Below are 22909 nucleotides of genomic sequence, written 5' to 3'. Positions count from 1 at the left end.
TTGCCTCTCCTCCCTGCAAGGGCAATTCACACAGTCATGGTTTGATAGCAACTAACTGGGACATTTCACATCCATGGAAAACCATCTTACAGTCTGGGCCAGATGCTTCTGGTGTTTTTCCATCTCTGTCCTAGGAAGGAGATGAAGGTGGTCCTTTGAGAGGCATGTTTGCACAGAGGCAGCCACAAATACGAGGGTAGAAGGGCTCCTGGTCTAAAGCGCTATGGCCGTTCTTATGCTCTTATGTGTTTCAGGACAGGAATAGAGCGTAACAAGGTTTCCTGGCTTATCAAAGCCAATTCATTCTATCAGAGACAACTCTGTCTTATGCCTTTCACATCCAGCTTCCCCAGGAAACGAGTTAGGTTTCTCATGGCAGGGCACAGGACAGAGGAGGAGGACAGGGTCAGCACAGCTGCTGACACGCTGTGGCTCGGCCCTGGAAGCAGTGGGGATTCAGAGCTGGCATATTACAGAATCACAGAATGGCTAAGGTTGGAAAGGACCTCTGGAGATCATCTAGTCCAACTCCTCCGCTCAAGCAGGGTCCTCTAGAGCACATTGCCCAGCATCGCGTCCAGACGGGTTTTGAATATCTCCAGGGAAGGAGACTCCACAGCCTCTCTGGCCTGGCCAACCTGTTCCAGTGCTCTGTCACCCTCACAGTCAAGAAGTTTTTCCTCATGCTCAGACGAAACTTCCTGTGTTTCAGTTTGTGCCCGTTGCCTCTTGTCCTGTCCCTGGGCACCACAGAAAAGAGTCTGGCCTCATCCTCTTGACACCCTCCCTTCAGATACTTGTACACATTGATCACATCCCCCTCTCAGTGTTCTCTTCTCCAGGCTGAACAGGCCCAGCTCTCGCAGCCTTTCTTCAGAGGAGAGATGCTGCAGTCCCCTCATCATCTTTGTAGCCCTCCGCTGGACTCTCTCCAGTAGCACCATGTCTCCCTTGTACTGGGGAGCCCAGAATTGGACGCAGTACTCCAGGTGAGGCCTCCCCAGGGCTTAGCAGAGGGGCAGGATCACCTCCCTCCACCTGCTGGCAACGCTCTGCCTAATGCAGCCCAGGATCCCCTTGGCCTTCTTGGCCACAAGGGCACGTTGCTGCCTCATGCTTAACTTGTCCACCAGCACTCCCAGGTCCTTCTCGGCAGAGCTACTTTCCAGCAGGTCAACCTCCAGCCTGTCCTGGTGGATGGGGTTATTCCTCCCTAGGTGCAGGACCCTGCACTTGCCTTTGTTGAACTTCAGGAGGTTCTTCTCCACCCAGCTCTACAGCCTGTCCAGGTCTCTCTGAATGGCAGCACAGTCTTCTGGTGTATCATATAGCAATGCACAGAAAAGCCCACCTGTGTGTGCAGGGCCACCTGAGCACAAAGTTACTCCTTGGCTGGCTTTTTGGCACAACCCTATAATGCAAATGAGACCATCGCAGCATCCCCCAGGCTGTACCTGACATTTTGTCTAGCCACAAAACTTGCACCGCTTGAGCTAACACAGGTTTTGATGTGGATGTCCATAAATTGTTTGCAACAGGCTTGTATTGATTTAAGTTAATTTGGTTACCAGAAAGGGTTGTGCTGATTGCTCTAAATGGATTAAATAGTGATTTTAGTTAAAGTGATGGCTGCATCGTGTGTAGACAGGGCCTGGAGCTTTGTAGGCTAATGTCTTGGCAGTAACATGATGAGTTCCTTTCAGACAGCTGAGACCTAGCTGATTTTTTGAATATAAGACCATAAGTGTTACTATTCTTTTAAATGGTCCACAAACATGGCAATTTTCTACTACTTTAGGCTTCTTCTGGAGCCTGGCCCAATCCGTTTGCTAACTCTCACTTTTCTGATAAGAATTTCATAGGTACTTTTAATCCAAATGTTTTTACGTGGAAAACTTTGATTTTTTGGCAAAATTTACAAATTTTTGTTCATCTTCCTGGCCTGCTAAATTTTCCACGTTTGTTGGCAAAGGAAAACAGACATTTGTTTTCATTATTTATAAAAATCTAGATATTTTGAAGAAAAATGTAAATGAGCCCAACTCTTGCTGGCACCAGGGATCTCCTTCCACAAGTAAGGCCTGAGGACAACTCCAGAAGCAGCCTGTTTAATTTCTTCATTCATAATTTCACCTATTTAGTTTCTTCATCCAAAAAAAAAAGAAAGGGTGAGATTTCTCCTTGGTCATTAAGTCCTTCAACCCCACATCATCTCAGTGAGAGGAAACCACTGTATTTGCATAAAGTCTTTCATATCTGCTTCTAATCCAGCTACCTGAGCTACCGCCAAGTGAAGCAGTCTTTGAGGCCTTTTATCTATCAAACTGCAATTCCATTTTGCAGTAGCTAGTCATCCATTTTCTCTGATTTTTTTTTTTTTGTCCCTAGGTTGGGACAAAAGAGAACATGGCTCTAGACTTATGTGTTGTTGAACATTGGTTATCCTGTGTTTGCAAGGAAGCCTACTGAGATACTGAGCCTCAACTCAGAAAAAAGTGTCCAGCAGGTAGTCTGTGAGCCCCTGTTTCAGGCAGAGTTCTATGAAACAAGAAGCACAAAGCTGGAGCAAGAATGCGAGGAGACTTATGCCTCAGAGGAGAGAGAGCGCAAAAAGGAGGAAGGGAGAGCCCATGGATACCTACAGGACTGTAATTGGAGACCAAGAATCTGAGTTCCCTAGAGAAATAAGTACATGGTGACATCAAATGCCCTAAGATGAATTTTTGACAAAGAGGTGTCTATAATTCTAGAGTGTCTTGGACCCTGGACTATTCTGGGGGAATGGCATCCCAATAGAGTGCACATAAAGGTGAAGCTATGGGAAAGGTGCCTTACACAGGTAAGGTACTGGAGGTTAGAGCATTTCTGGAGGAGCTGAGTTACCAGCAAGGAGTAACAAACTGATTCTGTGTCCAAGAAATAGGCTGAAGACATCAAACAAATCAGCAACTTAAAAGCAAGTGGGTTCAGAGTGTGACCCAAATGCAGCAGCTTGCTGGAGATGATGGTCAGTAAGAGGGAGGGGAGCATGAAAGCACGGCCAGGAGACAAGTTACACCGATGCAATTGTTAACTAGGCAGCTCGGCCCTCCTACAGGCTCCCGCGGTGTGAAACCTCTGCTTTGAACAATCTCTGGAGGGAGGCGAGAGCGAGCTCCTTTCCCAGGCAGTCGGAGCAGGTAGCGCTACCGCTCTCAATACCGAGTCTGGATATAAAACTTAATTGACGGGAAGAGGAACAACAGCTTTAATTTAGGAAAATCCCCCAACAGTACACTGACAGTCTGCTTATAACCCAGCAGTAAGAAGCACTGTGGAAGCCATCCCTGTCTTCGTTAGCCCACTTGCCAGAGGGAGCTTCCAGTGAACAATTACCCTTTTGTTCCTTCTACCTTGCAGGGTGTCCTCAGCCATTCGCGCAACCTCTGGGTGTGCAAGCATGCCTGTCCCGCTCACATACATCCCTGCCTGCCATCCATGATCAAAGTACATCAGCCTCTAGTGATTGTTGACATCTTGCCCTTGCTCCTCTGCAGGTCTGGGAGGGAAATTCTGTTCCACTTGTTTCCAGCTGGCACAGAGTGGACTTAAACACTTTGGCTAAGGTTACAGAAGGGTTATGGCAAAGCAGGGCATTGGATCTAGATGCCTCCCAGGCCCCCATTCATTGCAGCTTTTCACTCTCCTGTGCAGAGTGTAAATAGCATGCAGGGCCCATAAAGTGAATTTCCACCGCAAGCCAGGAGGTCCTCCCCATTGTGTGCCATGCTCTGCAGACCCACTAAGCAAGACTCAGGGTCTGATCATTCAGACTTCTTATCCACAGCCTATTAAGTCTAGGGATATTGAGGCAGAGATGCTTGTCAAATAACATTACAGTATCATGTACTGACCCGTAACACTTGAAATGTAGGTGAATGAATCTTCACCAAACTGACCAACAAATTTACACAGAGATGATGGGACAGCTACGTTGTGCATAAGGCCCTTTATCCCCTCCTGTTTTTTGCTATCAGGTTGTGTCTAGGAGCTCCTTCTTGATAGTTTCAAAGCTATTCCAGGCTCACACCAGAATACAGCCCATGTGGGATTCCTGCCCTGGAACACAATTTTCTCTGGGCAATGAATCATAAAGTAAACTCTTAAATCAAAATGGCTATCTTTGCTACAAAAGAATACAAAGCTCACAGCAAGTAAAAGAATATCCTACAAAATCCTTCCTCATACTTCCCTGAACTTCGTCCATGAAACAATTAGTGGATGCTCTTGTTTTGAACTCCATGACTCACTCTTGTAATTCAGTTGTGGTTTGTGATCGCTCAGTCGCTTAATGCAGTGCAGGGAAATAGGCAATTGTGAGAATTTCCTCTCTCTCAATCCTTTTTGTAATCCTGTGGTACATAATACTGCAGCTCCATATGATTAGTGTGGATGTTTGCATCCCAGATGTGCTGGCTCACCATTCGGGCAGTATTAAAATGTGATCAGGAAGGTCTGTCAAAGAGAGAGTGCATTTCACTACATTTTACTGTACTTTGTAATCCAGCTGTAAGTACAATACTTTTGTCAATTTTCTTAATAGTTATATTGCGGTTAGGCTCTAGTAGAGTTTCATTTCTAAGTTTGTATCTATCTTCTGTGTGTGTGTGTGTGCATTATTTGTAAGACTCCATTAAAGGTAACAGACGCTATTAAAGCAATTATGTTAGCTAATGTCTCCACATTCTTGACTCTTAACCATATTTAACTTTGTCAGTCAGTAGCATATTTACTGTTACGAATCAGTAAGTGATTTTTAATCACTGACTCTTTACATTTGTGTAAATTTCCAAGTATATGATGCATTTGAAAGACACTTAACAGTTAAAATAGAAGTGGGTTCCAGGGATTCCCAGTACCCACAGACTGTTTTGGAGGCTTCGCTGTGCTTAACTTGCCTTGGTCATGCCATGAGTTTTGGCAGCCGAGCACGGAAAAAGTCCTCAATAATTTGCCAACATTTAGCATCTAAAAGGGAAAGAAAACATGAAACTGAAAAATTCATCCTGCTAGTATCATGCCATTGAGTGCAAAATTTCGCTGTCTGTCCATCAAACAGTGCTGTAAGTTTGCCATGACAATTATTTCACTCTCTTGCTGCTCACTCCTGAGTGCTAAATCCCTGCTAATAACACAAATGGCAGAATGGACAACTGCAGGAGTCACCCAGATGATGCAGGAGGGAACAAGTGCACTCTCCTTCATGGAGGGCTCCCTCCAGTTCTCCATGGATGGCTAAGCCAACAGCTCCTTTGGCCAGGCAGCAGCTGCTCCTTTGTAAGGTTTTGGGAGTGAGGGCTTTTCTATGATTCTCACTTGTCCGCTTTTGACTTCCCTCTGCTTTCTCTCAGGCACTTTTCCCCCTTTAGTCTCTTTGCTTTTTTCCCTTTCCCTGTTGCTTTTTCTTATTACTCAACTTCATTTAATTCCATTTCTCCCCTGTTCCTCTTTTGACGTCGCCATTTCTCTTTTTTAATCCTCTTGCTTTCTGCCTAGCCCTGCACACCACCCTCTCCCTTTCAGATCATTTTCTTGGGTGCTCAGCCATAGCAGCCCTGTTTGCATGGCCATTTCTACGGCCTGGACCCACCTCCCACAGCTTTGGGCACTTAACTCAGGACATGATCATCTTTGCTTCCCTCTGTAGTCAAGGGGGAGGGAGGGGAGCCTCCAGAAGAGGACTCATTTTTTCAAGGGTGTTGAAAGAACCTGTGCAGACACTGCTCTCTTGGCATGGTCTCTCAAGTTTCCCGGCTTAGGAAGAGTATTTTCCTTCTAACCAGAGTTGCCCTCCCACTTCTCATGAGTGCACAGACTTCTGCTTGCAGTTTGATGGTAAGTCCAAGTTGCACCTAGAGAACAGTAGCTGACCTGCTGACAGAGCCCTGTAACAACTTCTCTGCACCTTGAAGTCCTGTCTCCATGCTACAGACAAGTTGTTCAGCCCTCTTTCATAAACCGAGGGGCCATTTTCGCTCTCGTTCATTTTTCACTCTAAAAATAAATAAAATGTAAGGAATAAGGAAATAAAAGCGAAATGGGAAGCAAAACTTTCATTCTTACCCAGTGACTTTAAAAGCAGGTGTCTCCATAGTTCTAGTTGCCTTCATTTCATTAGGAGGATGTTTCCCAGGGGCTAACTTTAACATTTTGAATGGATCCATGTTTAGTCTTTGCAATAGCAAATCACACAGGATTTTTCAGTTCTCTGGGATCAAACAAAGAAAATACACGAGACTAAAACAATCCTCTAGAGTTACTGAGCAGGGACATTCTATGGTATCCTGAGGCTGCTGACAAGCTGCTATACACTAAAGGTCCTTTTTAGGGTATTTTAGTAGGTATAGGTAGAAGTCTGTCTGGGAGACTCTGTCAGTGGCTTTCCTAGGATTTCACCCCAAACCTGGATCATGACTTTTATTGCCTGCCAGTTCAGTAATGCAAAAAACTTGTTGAAGTCCTCTTCTCCCCTCCCTTTGTATCTGCACCCTTTTTTCCCTTTTAAATATGGTGAAGTACCTATGGGCACAGGAGGGACAGCAATCCTCCCCAACCCCTCCTGTAGCCTGAAGGCCACTTGTCCATGGGACAGGCTCCCAGCACAGGGCTCAGCTGTGCACTCTCTCCCATGCTGCTTTGCCAGGCAGCCACATCCCTGCTCAGCGGCTCAGCGGTGGAAGGAAGAGTGGGAATGTAGACACATGTTCTTTGGCCCAGAAAACTCCTATATATTGGAGTATATATTTTTGGTTAATTTTATCACTGACTGCAGGTAATGATGTAACTAAAAAATTTAATTACTTGGCCTGGTGTCTAACCAAGGTGGCTATTTTGGCGGTGGCTGCTACAGCTTACTCTCTTTGCCCCCTTGATTGCCATTCTGCGTGCAGCTGACCTGGAGGCTTTGGTAATCAATTTTTTATTAGCTTGTTAAGTCAAATCCTGGCATTAAGCCACTGGCAAGTTATAAAGCTGGTGAAATAATTGGAACAATAATTCACTCGCATGGAAAGTTGTCCATTTAAAGGTGTTATGTATTTCCTGAATGGAAATGAATCTCTTCTAAGGATTTGGTTTAGATTAGTTCACTGCACCGTTTACTTTAGCCCTATTATTTTACCACTGATACATAAAGTAGGTTCACATATAGGGCAACAGAACTAGACCTTGGTTGTACTAGGAGATAGTAGCATGCACTAATGAATATTATAAACGTGTAGATAAAAGACCTAAGAAGTCTAGCTGGCAAATTTCCACTTCTTATCTCACAATGATTGCTCCCAGCCAGTAGACATTTTTGTGCTGCAGAAGACAGGTTATTTATATTATGTATTTAGCCTAAAACTGTAATAACATCCTCTGGCAAAGGTTTTATCTGATGGTGTTTGACATGGAACCAGCTTTCCTATTTCCAGGCATTAACAAATAACAGTCTGTGTCATCTCATGGCATTTCCTGAGTTTGAGAATAAAATCAGGAGGATTTTTAATTCATATAGTTTATTTCTTAAAAAGCAAAGATCTATTTTAGACAACCTGTTTTCCCAGAATTGTTGAGTGTGGTTTGTATCACCAACCAGAATAATATTTCCTTTATAATTCTAATCATGCAGAAACAACATTACTGCTAGTAGGATCAGCTCCTGGTTTAGTACAGTCAGAAAAATACCTGTGAATAAGCAGGTTCAAGGCTTGTGAAGGTCACAGAAGAGAACGTGTTTTTTCCTGTTACCTCAGAAATACCTAGATGCTTGCTACATTGCCCATCAGCTCAGGATGCATGTCCTCAAGCAAACACTGCATTAGTGTGACGTGTGAAGTCAGCAACTAGAAAGACCAATTGCAGTATGTTTTAGAAATCTTAGGCAGCGACAAATCTTAGTGATGGGACAGGCTCATTAGTCAACATAACTTTCATCAGCCAGCGATGACAAAGAAAGAGAAAGCAGGAGGACAGGGTACTTGGGCTACATGAAGGTATCTAAGGTGCTTTCCAGGTCTTCCATAACTCATGAGGATGTCATGAATATTATGCAAATGGCAGGCCTGGGTTACCTGCTCCTTCCCCAGACAAACAGTATCTTAGCCTAGTCCTAAGATATCTAGCTAAATTAGCTATCTAAGGAGAAGGAATACAGGCCATACTTACAGGAGGTGAGTTTAGGAGGGACTTTCTGACAAGCAGTGACTCTGAAAATGTTTTCAAAAGGTCAGAATAGAGAAGCAACTTGTTAGGAGATCGGCAGCGTGATGGTGGGAGAAAAGGTGTTGATTGCCTTTGGATGGGCAATCGGTGAGATTGTGTAGGGGATCAAAAGCCTTGTGAAACTATTGCTGGAATAGATATGTGCTGGAGTGCTCTCTTTTAAAAAGAATACTGAAGAATTTTCAGCCAGTATTATCAGAAAGCCACAGAAATACTTTAAGAACTGGAAAAAAGGCCTTTCATTAGCAGCTGTAGAGTTAATTTAGTTTATTCAGAGGAAGATCAAGAAATCAGTCTTCCACACCCACGGTACAGATATTTACACTGAGTAAAACAACAGTAGGATTCAACTGCCTAAACCTGGTTACTATACACAATGTCAGATGCCAGAAGTGTGACTACTCCTTTGGGCAGAGGGAAGGATTAATTCACCTCTTGGGGCCCTGTCCCATCCTGTGTCCAGGAGTCTGCTGGATATGCCACAAGCTCAAAGTTAGGCGCTGTGTGTGCTCCCTGTACTGAGCCCTTCAGTCCTTCATCTGTCAGTGAATTCCCACAACCGTTCAAGAGGTTCCGTGAGTAACAAAAGAGTTATTTTAACAGAGCAGCAAAAAACAAATACTGCATTTACTGCTAACATAATCACTTACAGTCAAAGGTTAACCTGCAGTTCCTGGTGTGGACTCTAAGGACAGTCTCAGTATAGACATATATAGATCAGGAACTTGCCGTTGAACACACAGAACTTGAAGCCAGACCCCATCCTGCAGCCAGAGAAGCAGTGTGCCGGGCTTTCAATCCCCTGAGTGCAAGTCCTGCAAGTCCTGCAAGCCCTGCAAGCCCTTTCACAAGTCCTGCACTTGTACCTCTTTGAATTTCTGGCATGCAGTTCCCTGTCCCATGGGAAATGTGTCTTGAGTTGCCTTACATGTTTGCACTTGTAATGTCTTGTATTTGTGCTTAATAAATCACTTTAATGTTTCTACACATATACAGTGTATTGGCATGTAAATGTTTGAGAAAAACAGATGAGGCAAGAACTTATTTCCAAAGCTTCTGGTCAATTATCAAATTATCTTAGAACAACTTAAAAGCAATAATAGATAGATTCATATGAACAGTACCAGCAGCAAAGAGCATTCTGTTCCCCTACGACAGAGTCGTCTTTCCCCGTTCAGGTCACAGTATGAGTTACCCCTTCCTTCTTCTCCTTACAGGTATCTAAAGATGACACATGCATTTTTTTTTTTCTGTTTGCATACACCACACGTGTAAAGCATCAGAGACTTGCTGCCACAGGTAGTAACTGTGCTCACCTGCGTGGGTCTTGGATGGCCACAGCAACACGGAATGGCTTTAGCACTTGGTATGCAAGCAGTTTTTTAGGCAAAAATCATCCTACTGTCAGCCTCCAAAGTAAGCATTCCACTGCCACCCTGCAGTCACCAGCTGTGTGGTTAAACCTTCAGCCCAAAATATTGAAATGCAGTCCCATGAGCCACGGTAACAGAGAGTACAAAGATTCCAGTCAAATATCAATAGACAGAGGAACCACTGTTCTAGCCTCGTTATTAGGAAAGGAACTTGGTCCCTGTTTTGTCTAAACAGATAAATATTACAGCTTTCCTAGGTATCCTGATGCCATTCCCTCTGTCAGTGCATCCTGTGATGGGTCTCCATACCCCTAGCTTTGTGGGCGCCTGTAGCTAGCAAAGCAGTCAAACTATATCCTTGATAGCAAATATGTTTGTGTGCTCTTTCTGGCTGGGTACGGGAGCACCTCTGGGGGCCCACTATGACCCACGACACTCAGGTCTGCCCCAGTATGTGATCCACTCAATCTGCATAGGGAAATTCCCCACTCTGCAACATGTATGACCATCAGCAGCCAGGGCAGATGGACATCCCTCCATGACTTACCACTGCTTTCCAAAAGTCAGAAATCAATGGTGATTGAGCAAGGAGCTAGAAGGTTGATGGACCTATTCAAAGGAGGCTGTATACAACTGTCTTGCTCTTATTTATATGGTGACAGGTTAAACAGAAAACATCTATTAAATTGAATACTACAGCCAGATAGAATGATAAACTCAAATCCAGATATGCATTTTCTGTGAAAAAAGCGTAATAGTGACAGTTAAACAGAACATAATTGCATAGCCAGATGTAAATAGATGAATTCAGGAATGGCTGTTGACTTGGTAGCTGCACTGTGATGTGGAAAAGCCAGTTCCTGGCAAAGGACAGACACCGAAGAGCGCAAGACTTAGGAATAAATCTGAGGTAATTTGGAATTCTGGGAGTTTAGTACAGTGAAAGGATAGTTGCTGAGAAAAATATGTTTATTCTGTTTTTCAAAGCCCCAGTGATTCTGCTTTCATTTCCTCCCCTTTGGTTTTATTTGATCTATAGACTTAGAATTATTGCTGGCCCATACTACTATGAGTAAAAGGGGCCTAAAATCCATTTTTAAAGCCTTTAGAATGGCAGTGTGAATCCTCAGCTTATTTGCTAGTGATCAGGTGTCTCTAGGGAAACTCATTCTTTCCTTGCGCTAATTTAAGTTTATAGGAAGGCATTCAGTCAAAATAAACATTCAAAGTCTTAACTCTTTTGATTTTTATATCCACTGGATTAGGACTTTAAACATTTCTGAGTTATCTATAATATATTATTCTTAATCCTATAAATATTTTGAACTAAGTGGTAATTGGCTATCAGCTTTACTCTTGTTCCAAAATCTTCCCTGACACCAGAAAAACATACAGTTGAGTCACTATGTTTGGAACAGGATCAGAAAATGATGCCAGTAAAATCAACCAGCTGCTCCTTCACAGCTGGAGACGAACAATGAAAACGATGAATCTGGAAAATGAAATGTATTCACCTGTCACAATGATGGCATTACAGTCGTGCCAGTTTCTTTTGGACTCTTATGAGTTTGTTTAAAAAAATTTTTTTTTAACTTTTTTCAACAAAATCCTGGCTCAGCTGAAGTCAGTAGGAGTTCTGAAGTTTAATACCTGTGACTGGGACTTTTATCTTTTGCATCAACTACTCTGATTTATTACAAAGATCTCCTTTATACAGATCACATCACAAAGCATGTTCCAGAGTTACTGTAAGTGCCCACAGAGTTAACTAATACACAGTCAACTTTCATACAGCTTGCTTTGGACAGGGCATGATAATATGATGTCCAAGCTAAGCACTCATTAAAGCTGTATGAAAAACTGTTTCAGTTCAGTAGATGAACTAAAAATGTGTATAATTCAAGGTTCATTTGAGGTTAAACCAAAATGTGCTTATTATTACTGTTTTTTGAAAGGAAAAAATCCTTTGTGGATGAACTGCACCAATGAAAATGAAATGAGTGCTTATGTTTTTGGACATTTTAATCCCTTTTAAAGTGAAAACGAAGGAAACATGTAAGAAAGCGTTAGCTCTCCCCGGAGAGGGTGTTGCCAAGTGGAAAGAAGAGGTGGTGAGCTGAGCTGGGAGGGTGCACAGGTGGAAAGGGAACGGCTCAGAGGTGGTGGTTCCAACAGGGCCACCAAGGCCAGCAAGGGGAGAAGTCCCAGAGAGGTTCTGACTTGTGCAGGGGGCAGCAGCACGGGCAGCGGGAGCTCTGGGTCATCGTGCGCCCCTGAGCAGAACTGCCATCTCCTATCCTCCTGGCCACTCACTGTTATCATCTTTTGCCCTGGGTCTTTGGTGAGGTGTGACACAGCTTGGCTGGGTGCCCTATGTCCCCAAAGGCCTGGTCTCCCTTTTGTTCTGGTCTGTGCCACCCCACGTTGCTCTGCACCAGCACTGTCTCTGCCTCAGCCACTTGCTCCTGGCCTCTCTCCTCCTTGCAGCTTTCCTAGTCCAGAGTGGAGCCATTGTTTGAAAACTGCCGCGTAAATGGTTTTTGACCTATGAAGGAGGGATGAGGACAAAAAAAGAGCTTGAGACCCTTTCTATTAAAGACAATGAACATGGCAGTTAGCCACTCTTCTGCTCTGTGACAGATGCTAAGTTTCACATGTGGACCTAGCTTAAAAAAAAAAAATCAAGATGTCTCCATTCTAGAAAGATCAAAATAAACAGGTTCTGGGCTTTCTTCATTTTTATGTAAGGTAAAACCTTTTTTTCTGAATTTGATTTGAGTTTGCAAATAGATCTGCCTTCCCTTCAGTGGTGTGTTTTAGTGAATATCTTGTTTACCACTAAAAAAACAAAAGGTCTCCAGCGTAGCAGTGACTGGGTAGAGAGTAAAAAACACAGATGAACGTAAAAAGATAAAAAGCAGAGTTCACAGCTGAGCTGTGAGATGAAACAGAGGTCATAAGGGACAGAGCTACAGGAAATACGTTCATGATGGCAGCAGGTGCAGGGGAGAATTCTCATACACTGATGTCAGTTTGCTGTGAAGGTACCACACAAAGAAGCAGCCATGACAGCAGACAATGAGAAACAGAGAAGCCGTGACAAGGACTGGAAGAGAGAGAGCAATTTTGAACTGGCACGAGGGCTCAGGAAGTAGCTTCAGAAGGAAAGAGGCAGCAGCACTGCATTCAACACAGAGGAGCGATTGTTAAAATTTGCCAACATTTCTGACGCAGCATGAAATGTTGTAGTTTCACAGTAACTCTCAACTGGAGAAAGGCTTTTGGTGAGAAAAAAAAAGAAGGTTTAAATCCACATCTGTTCCCAGTTTACTGCAGAGCCAGAGAAACACTCCTGCTAGCAGCACAAAAGCGGTCAGTAGCATGGGGGAGGACAGGAAAGAACAAATGGAGAAGTAGTAGCAGGGGGACAGGCAGGACAATTTCTTTGGGCGGCTGTGCCAGTTTATGCCAGTGCAATGAAACCTTGAAATTAAGGAACAGCAAAACGCTCCAGCTCCCTCCTGTCTAATGTAGGATAGAAGATAACCATTCAGCATCCGCTGCTGGGTATGCTCTTTGGCTTAAGTTCCTGTGCCCCTCCCATCCCACTTTAAAAACCTGACTACCTTCTAGAAGTGCAGAAGGGCTAAATGTTGGCGGGTAGATGCCTTTGTAAGCTCAAGACACCACACACAGTCACCTGTATCAGACTTTCTGTGGAGGGCTCAGTTCAAACACAGTATTAAAAACCAGAAGACTACTTTCACCTACTAGCATTTGCTTCAGAAGTCTATCTGTTTCCTGTACTTTTTCTCTAGGTATGCTTAAAGTCCTTTAGTACTTTCTGGTTTAATTAAACACATTGATATTAGTACATGCAACGCAAGGTAAAGTCACTTGAAGCAGAAGTGGTGAAGTCTAGGGTAACCTTTAACCTTTAGAGATTTAACTGGACAGATTCACAGCTGTTCTTTGCAGCTGCAAAGAACTTTCTTCGCATTAACAGGGGTTCTTTCCAAGTACAGATCATTCCATGTTACTTCTGAATGTTAGCTTATGGAATATTAGCTTCAGTTTGATAAGTCTGATGTTACCTTTTGGCAGCTTTGGTCTGACTGGCTTCCCCAGAGCCTCTGTTGTTCAACATATAAAAACAACACGGGAATGGTGGTGAGCAGTGAAGCGAAAGTTTGCTGATGATACTTATTTAAGGTAGTAAGAACAAGGGCTGACTGCAAAGAATTGCAGAAGGAACTTATGAGGCTGAATGAGTGGACAATCAAACGACAGATGAAATTCGCTGTGTAAAAACTGAACTGGTACATACTAGGAAGTACAGTCCTAGCTTCTCAATAAGGTGAAGAGCTCTGAGATGACCACCATCACCAAGAATGAAACTAGGATCAATTCCATGAAAATATCAGCTAAGTGCATGGCAGCAGTCAGAAAAAAAAAATCAAATGTTAAGGAGTACTGAAAAAGGAACAGAGAATACAACAGGAAACATGAAGATGGTGCCTCTGTAAAAATCCATGGCTAATCTGCACCCTTGCTTGGGGTGACCTGCACTCTCATCCCCAAAAAGTCAAAACAGAAAAGGTTTGGAGACGAGCAACAGAGATGAACAACAGTATTGAGCGCGTTCTGTAAAAGGCATATCTGAGTAGGTTAGCATCGTGCAGTTTGGAAGTGGGATCACATGATGTGATAACCACAGATACAAAAATCACAAGAGGCTTGGAAGGATGGGTAACGATCCCCATTTCTTTCAGCATAAAAACCTGGCAGCTAACAGAGAAAACTAAGTCAGGCTCAAAACAAACAAAAGGAGCTGGTTCCTCATGCAGTCGGTGTAGACCTGGGGAACTCCTCACCAAAGGATGCTGTGTTTGCCAAAAGCTGAAGTGGGTTGAAAGGGACAAGCATTTGGGAAAGGGTGAGATTCATTGCAAGTTGCTGATCAGACAAACTAAACTGAGCTCAGGAAATCCCCTGATTTGACATCGGTCAGAGGCTGGGGGGGTATAAAAGGGAAGTATTGTATGTATACGCTTGCTTTGTTCCTACTTCTCTCTAGGCAACTGCATGGGATCACTGCTAGAGGCAAGAGAGTGCTAGATGGGCCCTTTGTCTGAACCAGTACAGCTGTTCCTTTTTAACAAGTTTATCTCCGAGTGATGGGAGCTAGTACTGATGTAAGCGGACATCATCATGATCAGATTCATTGCAGCAAGTCTGAAGAAAGGAGGAGGAGGAATTCCTTCCTGAATCATGTATTAGCTATTTTTGGCATGTGAGGCACAGCTGCTCACTATCTTCTCTCAAAAGTCAGGAAGGGCATAGATTAGAATATGAGGTCAAAACTCACTTAGCACGTCCTGTGTTTCTTAACAAATGAACTGAAACCCAAGAATATAAGTAAGCTGTCAGTCTTCAGGTGAAGGTGCACACCATATGCTTCTTTTTTTTTTTTTTTTGTAATAACTTTTCTGAATGAATGAAAACTTAACAGTAATCAGAATGGTATTCTAAATTCATAATAACAATTGCTGTATCTGAGAAGTCAAAAAATACTCTTGAAAGACTAGGATGGAAGGCATAACAAACCTACTGAAAAGGTAGAGAGTATTGAATGTATTTGATTACGGTCCCGAAAAATGCTCATTCCGTGTACATGGCTAATACTGTGGATATGACGATACATGACTGAAGAATATAATACTTCAGCAAAGTTTATACATAACTGGAGCCAGTGGACAATCAAAAACTTATATAAAGCTCATAGTTAAATAATTAAGGGTATCAAAAGAAATAAAACCGACTATATCAGTATAGAAGTACTAGTCACAGTGAAAGTTGATGCATATGTTAATTAGGCAGGTAAAGACAGATAGTAGATGATGGAGGACTGAAAACTACCTACCACAAAAAACAAGGGAGGGAGTTTTAGCAAAAATCTACGTTCTTGCAATGATATGAAAGCCGAGCAAGACAGCGTCAGGAAAGTTACGGTGATTTTAGTATAAAAAGGACTCTCTTCCCCCGTGGCGAATTTGATCTATCATCAAATTCCTGAGACTGGTCACACCTGTAGGAAACATGTACCAGAATGCAACTGAATTAACTTCACATTTTTGACATTCAAACCCACAACGTTAGCAGCTGAGACTCGTTGGATTCTGAAACTCAACCCAAACTGGTTGCAATGATTTGTTTTACATACATATCACAGCAACTTGTAACAAAATGAAATAACTCTACGTCTGATGTCAAAAAAGATCATTACCTTATGAAGGTAATGAAAGCAGATATGGTGTAGAGAGCATTTCCAAGCCTAAGTTACAGAAAGCCAATGAATATCTTATCGTGCAATTATCTGCATACATTGCTGTACTCAGTAAGCATCTGGCACAGAATGCAGGTCCAGGGTAGGGTTCCTGAAAAGTCACATGGCGACTGTAAGACCAAAGCAATGTACAGTATGGCTACATTTGAAAAGAAACCATTTCCTAATAGTGCTTTGGGTGCTTAAATTACCTTATGTAGCTATACCCCTAAAGATGGGGCAGTGCAAGGGTTGGCAGTCCTCCAGGAAAGGCAGGGAGGAGGCCGCGTGCCTCCTTCCACATAGCAGGAGCAGATCCTTCTGTGCTCCGGTCCCTTTCTTCAGGCTGATGCAGATGAGGAGTTGGCCTATACTCTCCCCATGTTCTCCCCTAATTTACGACAACATTTTGCAGGCCAAGAGGAATCGAGGCAGGATAACCTTGGACCACTACGTGGGCAGGCACCTGCCCTGATTTGGGAAGGATCCTTGCCTTCTAGGTCTCCCTACCGCTCTGTACGTAGGTATATGCAGAGAAAAGCCGTTATAGCACCTTTCCTCCCAGAGCTCATCCGCTCACGCGCCGTGCCCGCCGCCTCGGCCCTGTTACAACCCGCAGGGCACAGCCTCCAAACCAGCTGGAGAAGGGCCTTGTCCTCTTCCCACAGGCGGCAGCCCGCGCCCGCTCCCCCCGAGGCCTGCCCGCCGCCCTCTCCCTCCGCTGCGGCCCAGCCCCCGAGGCGGCCGGGCCGGAGGAGGGGCGGCGGGGGCCGCCGAGGGCTGCCGCCGGCGGTGGGGCGGGCTGCCGGCCGTGTCTCCCCGCCGGGGGAGTGGCCGCGGCCGCCTCGGCCCGCCGCGACTTTCCGCCCCGCTAGGCGCCTGCCCGCCGGGCTGGCGGAGCCGCGCCGCCCCTCCGCGGCCTGGGCTGCCGGCATGTGGCGGCCCCAGCCGCTGCCCCGGGCTGGCGGCACCGACAGGCGGCGCCGCAGCGGCGGCGGGAGGGAGGTGACGAGCCCAGGTGAGAGGAAAGCCCGCTCGGCGGCCTGCGGGGCGGCCCGGGCAGGGTGGTGGGGCGGGCGTGTGCCTGCCCGCGGCAGGTAGCAGCGGCGCCCCGGGGAGCGGCGTGCGCCTCGGCCGTGAGGAGGGGCGGGAGCGGGGCGCCTCGCCCGCCTTCCTGCCAGAGCCCCGTGCCGCCGGCTCCCCGCTCCCCAGCCGCTGTTCAGTTTCTGGGCAGCGCCCGTTCTCCTCCTTCCCCTTTGCACACCCGCCCTGCCGCGCCCGGCGGGGGCGCGGGTCTTCCCAGCCTCTTCGGCTGTGGCTGCCTCGCCCTCCGTGACCGGCGGCGGGCGGGCGGCCGGGCGGGCCTGCCGAGGGACCCGTTAGGCGGCGGCCGCGCTGCGAGGAGGGAGAGCCCAGCCCGGAAACAGCGACGCGCCGGCGGGGGGTGGCGGGGAGACCCTGCTCTTGAAGCCCGCGAGCGCCAGGGCCCCGCGCGGCGGCTGGGCGGGGGCAGAGCGTTAACGGTCAGCGGCGGGCCGTTAACGGTGCACCACGGCGGGGGGGGGGCGGGACGGCGGCAGCCGCGCGCGGCCGCTCCGCGCTGAGGTCGGGTACCCGCGGCGGGGGCGGCCACCACCGCCGCCCCGGCCCCCGACGGGGTCTTCGGTCAGGTACCGACCCACGCTATTGTGGGCCGGGAGAACTGGCACCAGGAGCTGGGAATCCTGTTAAAGTACGTACAGAAAGCTGAGTGCGGAAAAACTCAGGGCTGCTGGACAAAATATGGGTCTCTTACATCACAGTTTGAAAGGTTCTTGCTTTCCAGAACTTACACTGTAGATGTATCAGTTTTCTTTCTTTCTTTTCTTTCTTTCTTGTTTTTTTTTCCTCTGAGGGCCCGGTGATGTTAGCATTTAGTTCACAAAGAGGGTTAGCGCAGTAAACGTAATCTAGGAAATTGTGTCCTTGTGGTTAGTTCTTACTGGTTTTGTTCTTTACTCAGTACCCTACCTTCATCTGTGTGGAAGCAGTTATGTAGGTACAGAGATGTGTGTGTGTGTGTGTGTGTATATATATATATATATATGTATATATTTTAAACCGACTGCAAAGGGCGAAGTAACTGTACTCTTATAAGTCACTAGTTTATCAGAATAATATGTCTAAATGTGCTTTAAAGGAAGAAAAAAGAAAGTACCGTCTTAACAGAGAAGACAAATATATGTACATATTCTTTTATTAGTACCTGAGCGGGAAGAGACTGTGACCTCCAGTGTAGAGGAACGACCCTTATCATTCGTTACTCAGAGCAGCAGCCGCTGTGGAGCCAGGTGCCTGAGCTGGGGCTTTCTGCCTTGCTGACACTGGGGCTGGTGAAATGCTGCAGCAGTGGGGAAATTTTGGAAAAAGTATGTCACCTCCGTCAGGAGACTTCACGGAGCAGGGCATAATCGGTAACCACATGTATCAGCTACCTTTTTGCTTCTTTGGAGGTACGGTTCTCTCCTTAACTTCCATTAATCTAGCGAAACTTTATGCAGTCTCTTCTTGCTGTCCTTGCCAACGTTTCAATAGAAAACAGCTCATTCATGTTTTGGTAATCCACACTAATGTCTGTGTACGAGTCGTTGAATAACTTTTTACTGCGCTTCTGTGCAGTGATTTAAGAGCTCCGCAGTGAAGTGCTTTTATAATAAAGGCTTTTACAAAATGTCCTGCAGAACATATAACCAGCTAGTTCTACCGGTAACTAAAAGTAAATTACAGCTTTCAAAGAAATGAACAAAGTACGCTGCGATGCACTGTCTCGGTTTTTGTCCTTTTATATTTGCCCAAATACTTGCTAATTTGCAATTGGCCTTACAGTAATTAATGCAAACTGGAGAAGTTCTACTTCAATAAACTTTTCTTGTTGTTTAAATACTAAATGCCTTTAATTATAGTATATCAGTATTCCTCCATCTCATTGCTGAAGTTCAAGCTGTTATGTTTTTTTCTAGAAAGGCACTGATAGTGGCTTTCTGGTTGGAGTCACAGTAGATTTTTTCCTATCAATAACGCTTTTTGACACTTACAAAATGGAAAAGAAGGGATGTTTAAAATAAATATATGGCTTAAAAGAGAAAAGCTGAGTTTAGAGGTTTGTGGTTACGCAAAATATTGCGATGGTGGGGTAAGGGAATGTAAACAGAAGGCCAAATGATTGTAAATGGTGTTTTGTATGTTTGAGATTAAGGCCGAGTCCAACTCTGTGTTTTTTCTTGCTTTCCAGAACTTACACTGTAGATTTATCAGTTTTCTGTATAGTTCTTTGGGCAGTGAAAATAATGTATTCTCATTTTACTCGGCTAATGATTTACAGTGCTGCAGCACAAACCTTTAAAAAGTGGTGCTATAAAAATATGCAAGTATTATATTGCCACTGACTTCCTCCCTCTTTAAATTTAGATAAATCAGCCTTTGTTCTCTTCAGTAAAATCAAGTCAAAAGTTTGGGCCTAAGCTACTACTTGTGGAATTGTAGTAGGGTCATATAAGAAAAGAGGATTTATTAGCACCAGTTTAAGTTAATTGTAAAGAACAGAAAGACAGAAAGCACGACCAACAATGTTTGGTACTTACAAAAGCGAAAAACCCTAAAGGTTAATTCTAGCTTTGTTCACAAATTAGGCACACTCGGTTAGTTTTTTTCTGCTCGCTATAACTTGGGCCTCCTACAGCTACTGAACCACCTGACCTTTCAAATGAGATTTGCTGGAGTGTGTGACACCTCCTGAGTACTCATCAGGAGTTATGATTTTTTCGTTTTAGCATTTGGTTTCCTTGAGCAAACATCCTTTCCAATTGAGTGGTAGGTAATCTGCAGCCTCTTCTAGTTTTGGACATAATACTCCTGATAACAACTCCGGCAAAACTGATTTTGTTACCTCTTGTAGAATATCAGACTCGAAGGTAAACAGAAAGGAACCTATGGAGTTGCCATGGTGATTTCTAAGTTCATCCTTAGCATGTTGTGTCTTTTTCCGCAGACCAGCGCTTTCATGCTGTGTCACTTAGATTAGGATTGAGCCCAGGGTGTGTTGTAATGCTATTAAATAGTCTTGAAGGAAAACTGCTGCAAAACCCTTATGTGTTGGAGATGAATGTGTCCTTTGTAAATCAGCAGTCACACGAGGAAAAACTTGCCCTCTGGCACTGAACAAAGGCTACTGTGCCTATGTTAAATACTGTAGTGCCCACCCTTATTTGGAGGTGTTTACTTAATTCGCTGTAACATTATTTATTTAGCGCTCCCTTTCAAAAAAATACTTTTTTCACTTTTAGCGTATAGCCACAGATTCCGTTAACTTGTCACCTGAAAAATGCTTTCGAGGGGAAACATTTTTTTATTGAACCTCCTAGTTACTGATGCCATGAAAGCTGAGATCAGCTATTGACGTAAAGTGTAGGTTTGCTGTATGAAAATTGAATTGGCTATGGACATGGAGTTACTTCCCTGTTTATTGGTGCTGAGAATGTAAAGTGACTTAATGACTAATCTGAAGTCTGCAGACAGAGCGATGAGATAATGTACCCCCCTGAAGTACAGTGGCTATGTTTGGTGCGATGCCTTTGAGGAACGTGGAACTTGGGTTCTGCCTTCCCTTTGTGTGGCATATAACATCTGCATGCTGTACGATACTGCCGTCTCTATTTCAGGTCCTCCTTCATTGTACAGCTGTGCTTCCTTCCAGCACGTGCATCTTTTACTATCTCTCTATATGGTAAAGTCTTAACAAGGACTCTGTTGCCTAATGAATGTAATTGATGGTACTTTCCATTCGTTCACTCTTCCTCCTCCCTTTCCTTCCTCTCCTGCTATCTTACAAATAGGTTGTTGTGTGACCATGATGTCAGAGTAAATTGCTCTGTAAGTTACTCTGCCTTTCTTACCTTCTCTCAGTAGGTTTATTTGTAACAACACCAAGCCTAAGAACACATAGATTTTTACATTTGAAATACTACATAAACAGCTATGTGATCGGAATTAGGGATGCAAAGGGAGAAGAGCATTTTCTTAGTAGTGCTTAGCTAGCTCTTTTCGTTTAGAAGGTATGTTACCTGTATTTATTGATTAGACCAAACAGCACCCAAGTCAGAATTGCAAATGCAACAGTAATTTGCTAAATGAGGTTTATTTATACTCAGATGATAAAACCTTATAAAAGACCTTCTTGGGAAACATGGCTGCATGAAACTACAAGCACAATGAATGTGACGTCTGTGAACTTTCTCCCCTACCTCTCCAACTCCTCTGCAATGGGAGAAGAGTTGTTTCTTTGGAGGGATTTAACGGGCTCTGATTGGAAGGATTCTTTTGCTGGGGTGAGGAGTCAGCAGAGCAGGAAAGCATTGCAGAAAAAATCTCTTTTAAGAGTGACTCCACCTGTGGAGTGAAAAGCCAAGAGACTGAGTATTGCAAAACTGAGAGTATGAATGAAAGGGTTAGTATCTGTGCGTGAAAAAGGGACTGGGAGTTGATGTAATAGGACTGTTTAGATTGTTTCTGAGTTGTTTTGCAAGTCTCCAGATTGGTGTAGCTTTTCAACAACTTGCTAAATTCCTCAATGATAATAATGGAAGAATAAAGTCAAATGATAGTGATGCCTGTAGATAATGAAGCTTCTCTGTGGCTTCAGGACTTTGCTGACTGATAGGGTGAGCAGAGTAGTCCCTGGCTCAGCTCATCCAGCTGGCCCCACTTTGAATTTAGATTGACAGTCAGTCGCTTGGGTCTGAAAACGACATTTTGAACTTTCAAGGAACCTGTTCTTATGGTCTTTTGTTTTGTTTTGTTTTTGGAGACCATAAAGTCTCCAGAGAGTTTGAGAAGGAGAGTTGTTTTTTCCTGCTAGTAAGTTGCTTCGTTGCTGATTTAGTGGGGTACTAAAATGATTTTGTTGCCTGTCATTAATGATATGATTGTAAGTATCCTTCCCACTGGTGTGTTGGTTTGATTTTATGGATTATCTCGACTGCAGATCATAGAGGCACCTGGAATGGTGAGGGTGGAAAACCACTTGCAAGGCCACATGGTTATAGTTACAGGCTTTTTTCTTATGTTGTGGTTGTCTAATTCTTATGCTGGGGTTGCGTGCCCCCCTCCCCCAATATTTTACTTCACCAGAACATCCCTAGATGCCAAGGAAGCTTTATTACTGATTATATTCGGTGTGATAAATCCGAAATCTCAGCTGTGTAGAGTATCTGAGTTTTTGTTGTGAGGGCTAAGCTGATCACATCATGGCTTATTTCCTCCTGTGGATGGAGAGCAAGGATTTGGGAACAAGAGCTTTCCCTTCCCTGTTAGCATTTTAGCTAACGAGAGTTACTGAGGCAGTGGGGAGACTGAAAGAATTTAATGCACTGGACTTGTGCGCAGTTAATGAAGGCTAGCGGAGACCAGGTGATGTGGGGGAATGGGCAGCGCTGCCAGGGCTGTGGTCCAGCTGTTTCCATCTACAGAGCCATGTATTAACCTATTGATATTTGCACTACTACCTCAGTCTGTGAGCAGCAGGAGCTGATCTGGGGACATGCCATGTTGTTTTCTTCCTTACACATAGAAGCAGAGGGACAGATAGCACCAGAATTTGGTGATGTTTTACGTTGTTGCAGCTAGATGTCCTCAGCTTTAGCATCTTTGCTCTGCTGGTTGCCATACCATCAGTGGGGGCGATAGGAATGGGATGCTTATCTGTGCATTAGTAATGCTATGGGATGTCTGGGGCATGAGATGCTCCTGGACACCCTGGACAGTCCCAGACTGTGCTATTTCTGCTGTGGGAAAGTGCTGTTTTGGCAGGGCACCATGCTGAAACTTTGCTCTAGTGCTGCCAGAGACCTCGGTTAGAGGAGCAATACGTTTTTATATGCTTGGAACAGTGAAAATCTTGAGGGACCCTTGTTGAAATTGTGTGAGAGAGGCA

The 22909-nt window shown here is 44.6% G+C and overlaps 1 protein-coding gene and 1 long non-coding RNA gene across 8 annotated transcripts in view; one reads left to right on the top strand and one right to left on the bottom strand.

Moving 5' to 3' along the window:
* Positions 1–3225: 3225 nt before the first annotated feature.
* Positions 3226–16672, bottom strand: LOC138066580 (uncharacterized). Its single transcript, XR_011139891.1, has 4 exons — positions 16155–16672; positions 6103–6247; positions 4938–5007; positions 3226–4494 (listed from the first exon to the last, which is right to left on the bottom strand). It is a non-coding gene; the product is annotated as an uncharacterized lncRNA (long non-coding RNA).
* Positions 16673–16841: 169 nt separating this feature from the next.
* DISC1 (DISC1 scaffold protein) overlaps positions 16842–22909 on the top strand; it is a 204739-nt gene continuing 198671 nt past the window's right edge. For 2 of the 7 annotated variants that reach the window (XR_011140295.1, XM_068939026.1), the window contains exons 1-2: positions 16874–16960; positions 18185–18434. Coding sequence is in view for 3 of the 7 variants with exons in the window: in XM_068939026.1 (XP_068795127.1) it covers positions 18320–18434 (115 nt within the window). In the remaining 4 variants the exon portion in view is untranslated. Of the gene's footprint in view, positions 16961–17654; positions 17675–18184; positions 18435–22909 lie in introns of those variants that run through there. The other 5 variants (XM_068939031.1, XR_011140296.1, XM_068939028.1 and 2 more) reach the window with 5 other exon arrangements.

Source organism: Struthio camelus, chromosome 3 (assembly GCF_040807025.1).
Source record: "Struthio camelus isolate bStrCam1 chromosome 3, bStrCam1.hap1, whole genome shotgun sequence".
In the NCBI taxonomy this organism is placed as follows: Eukaryota; Metazoa; Chordata; class Aves; order Struthioniformes; family Struthionidae; genus Struthio; species Struthio camelus.
The sequence above is the reverse complement of the archived record's forward strand: the minus strand, read 5'-3'. Positions and strand labels throughout refer to the sequence as shown.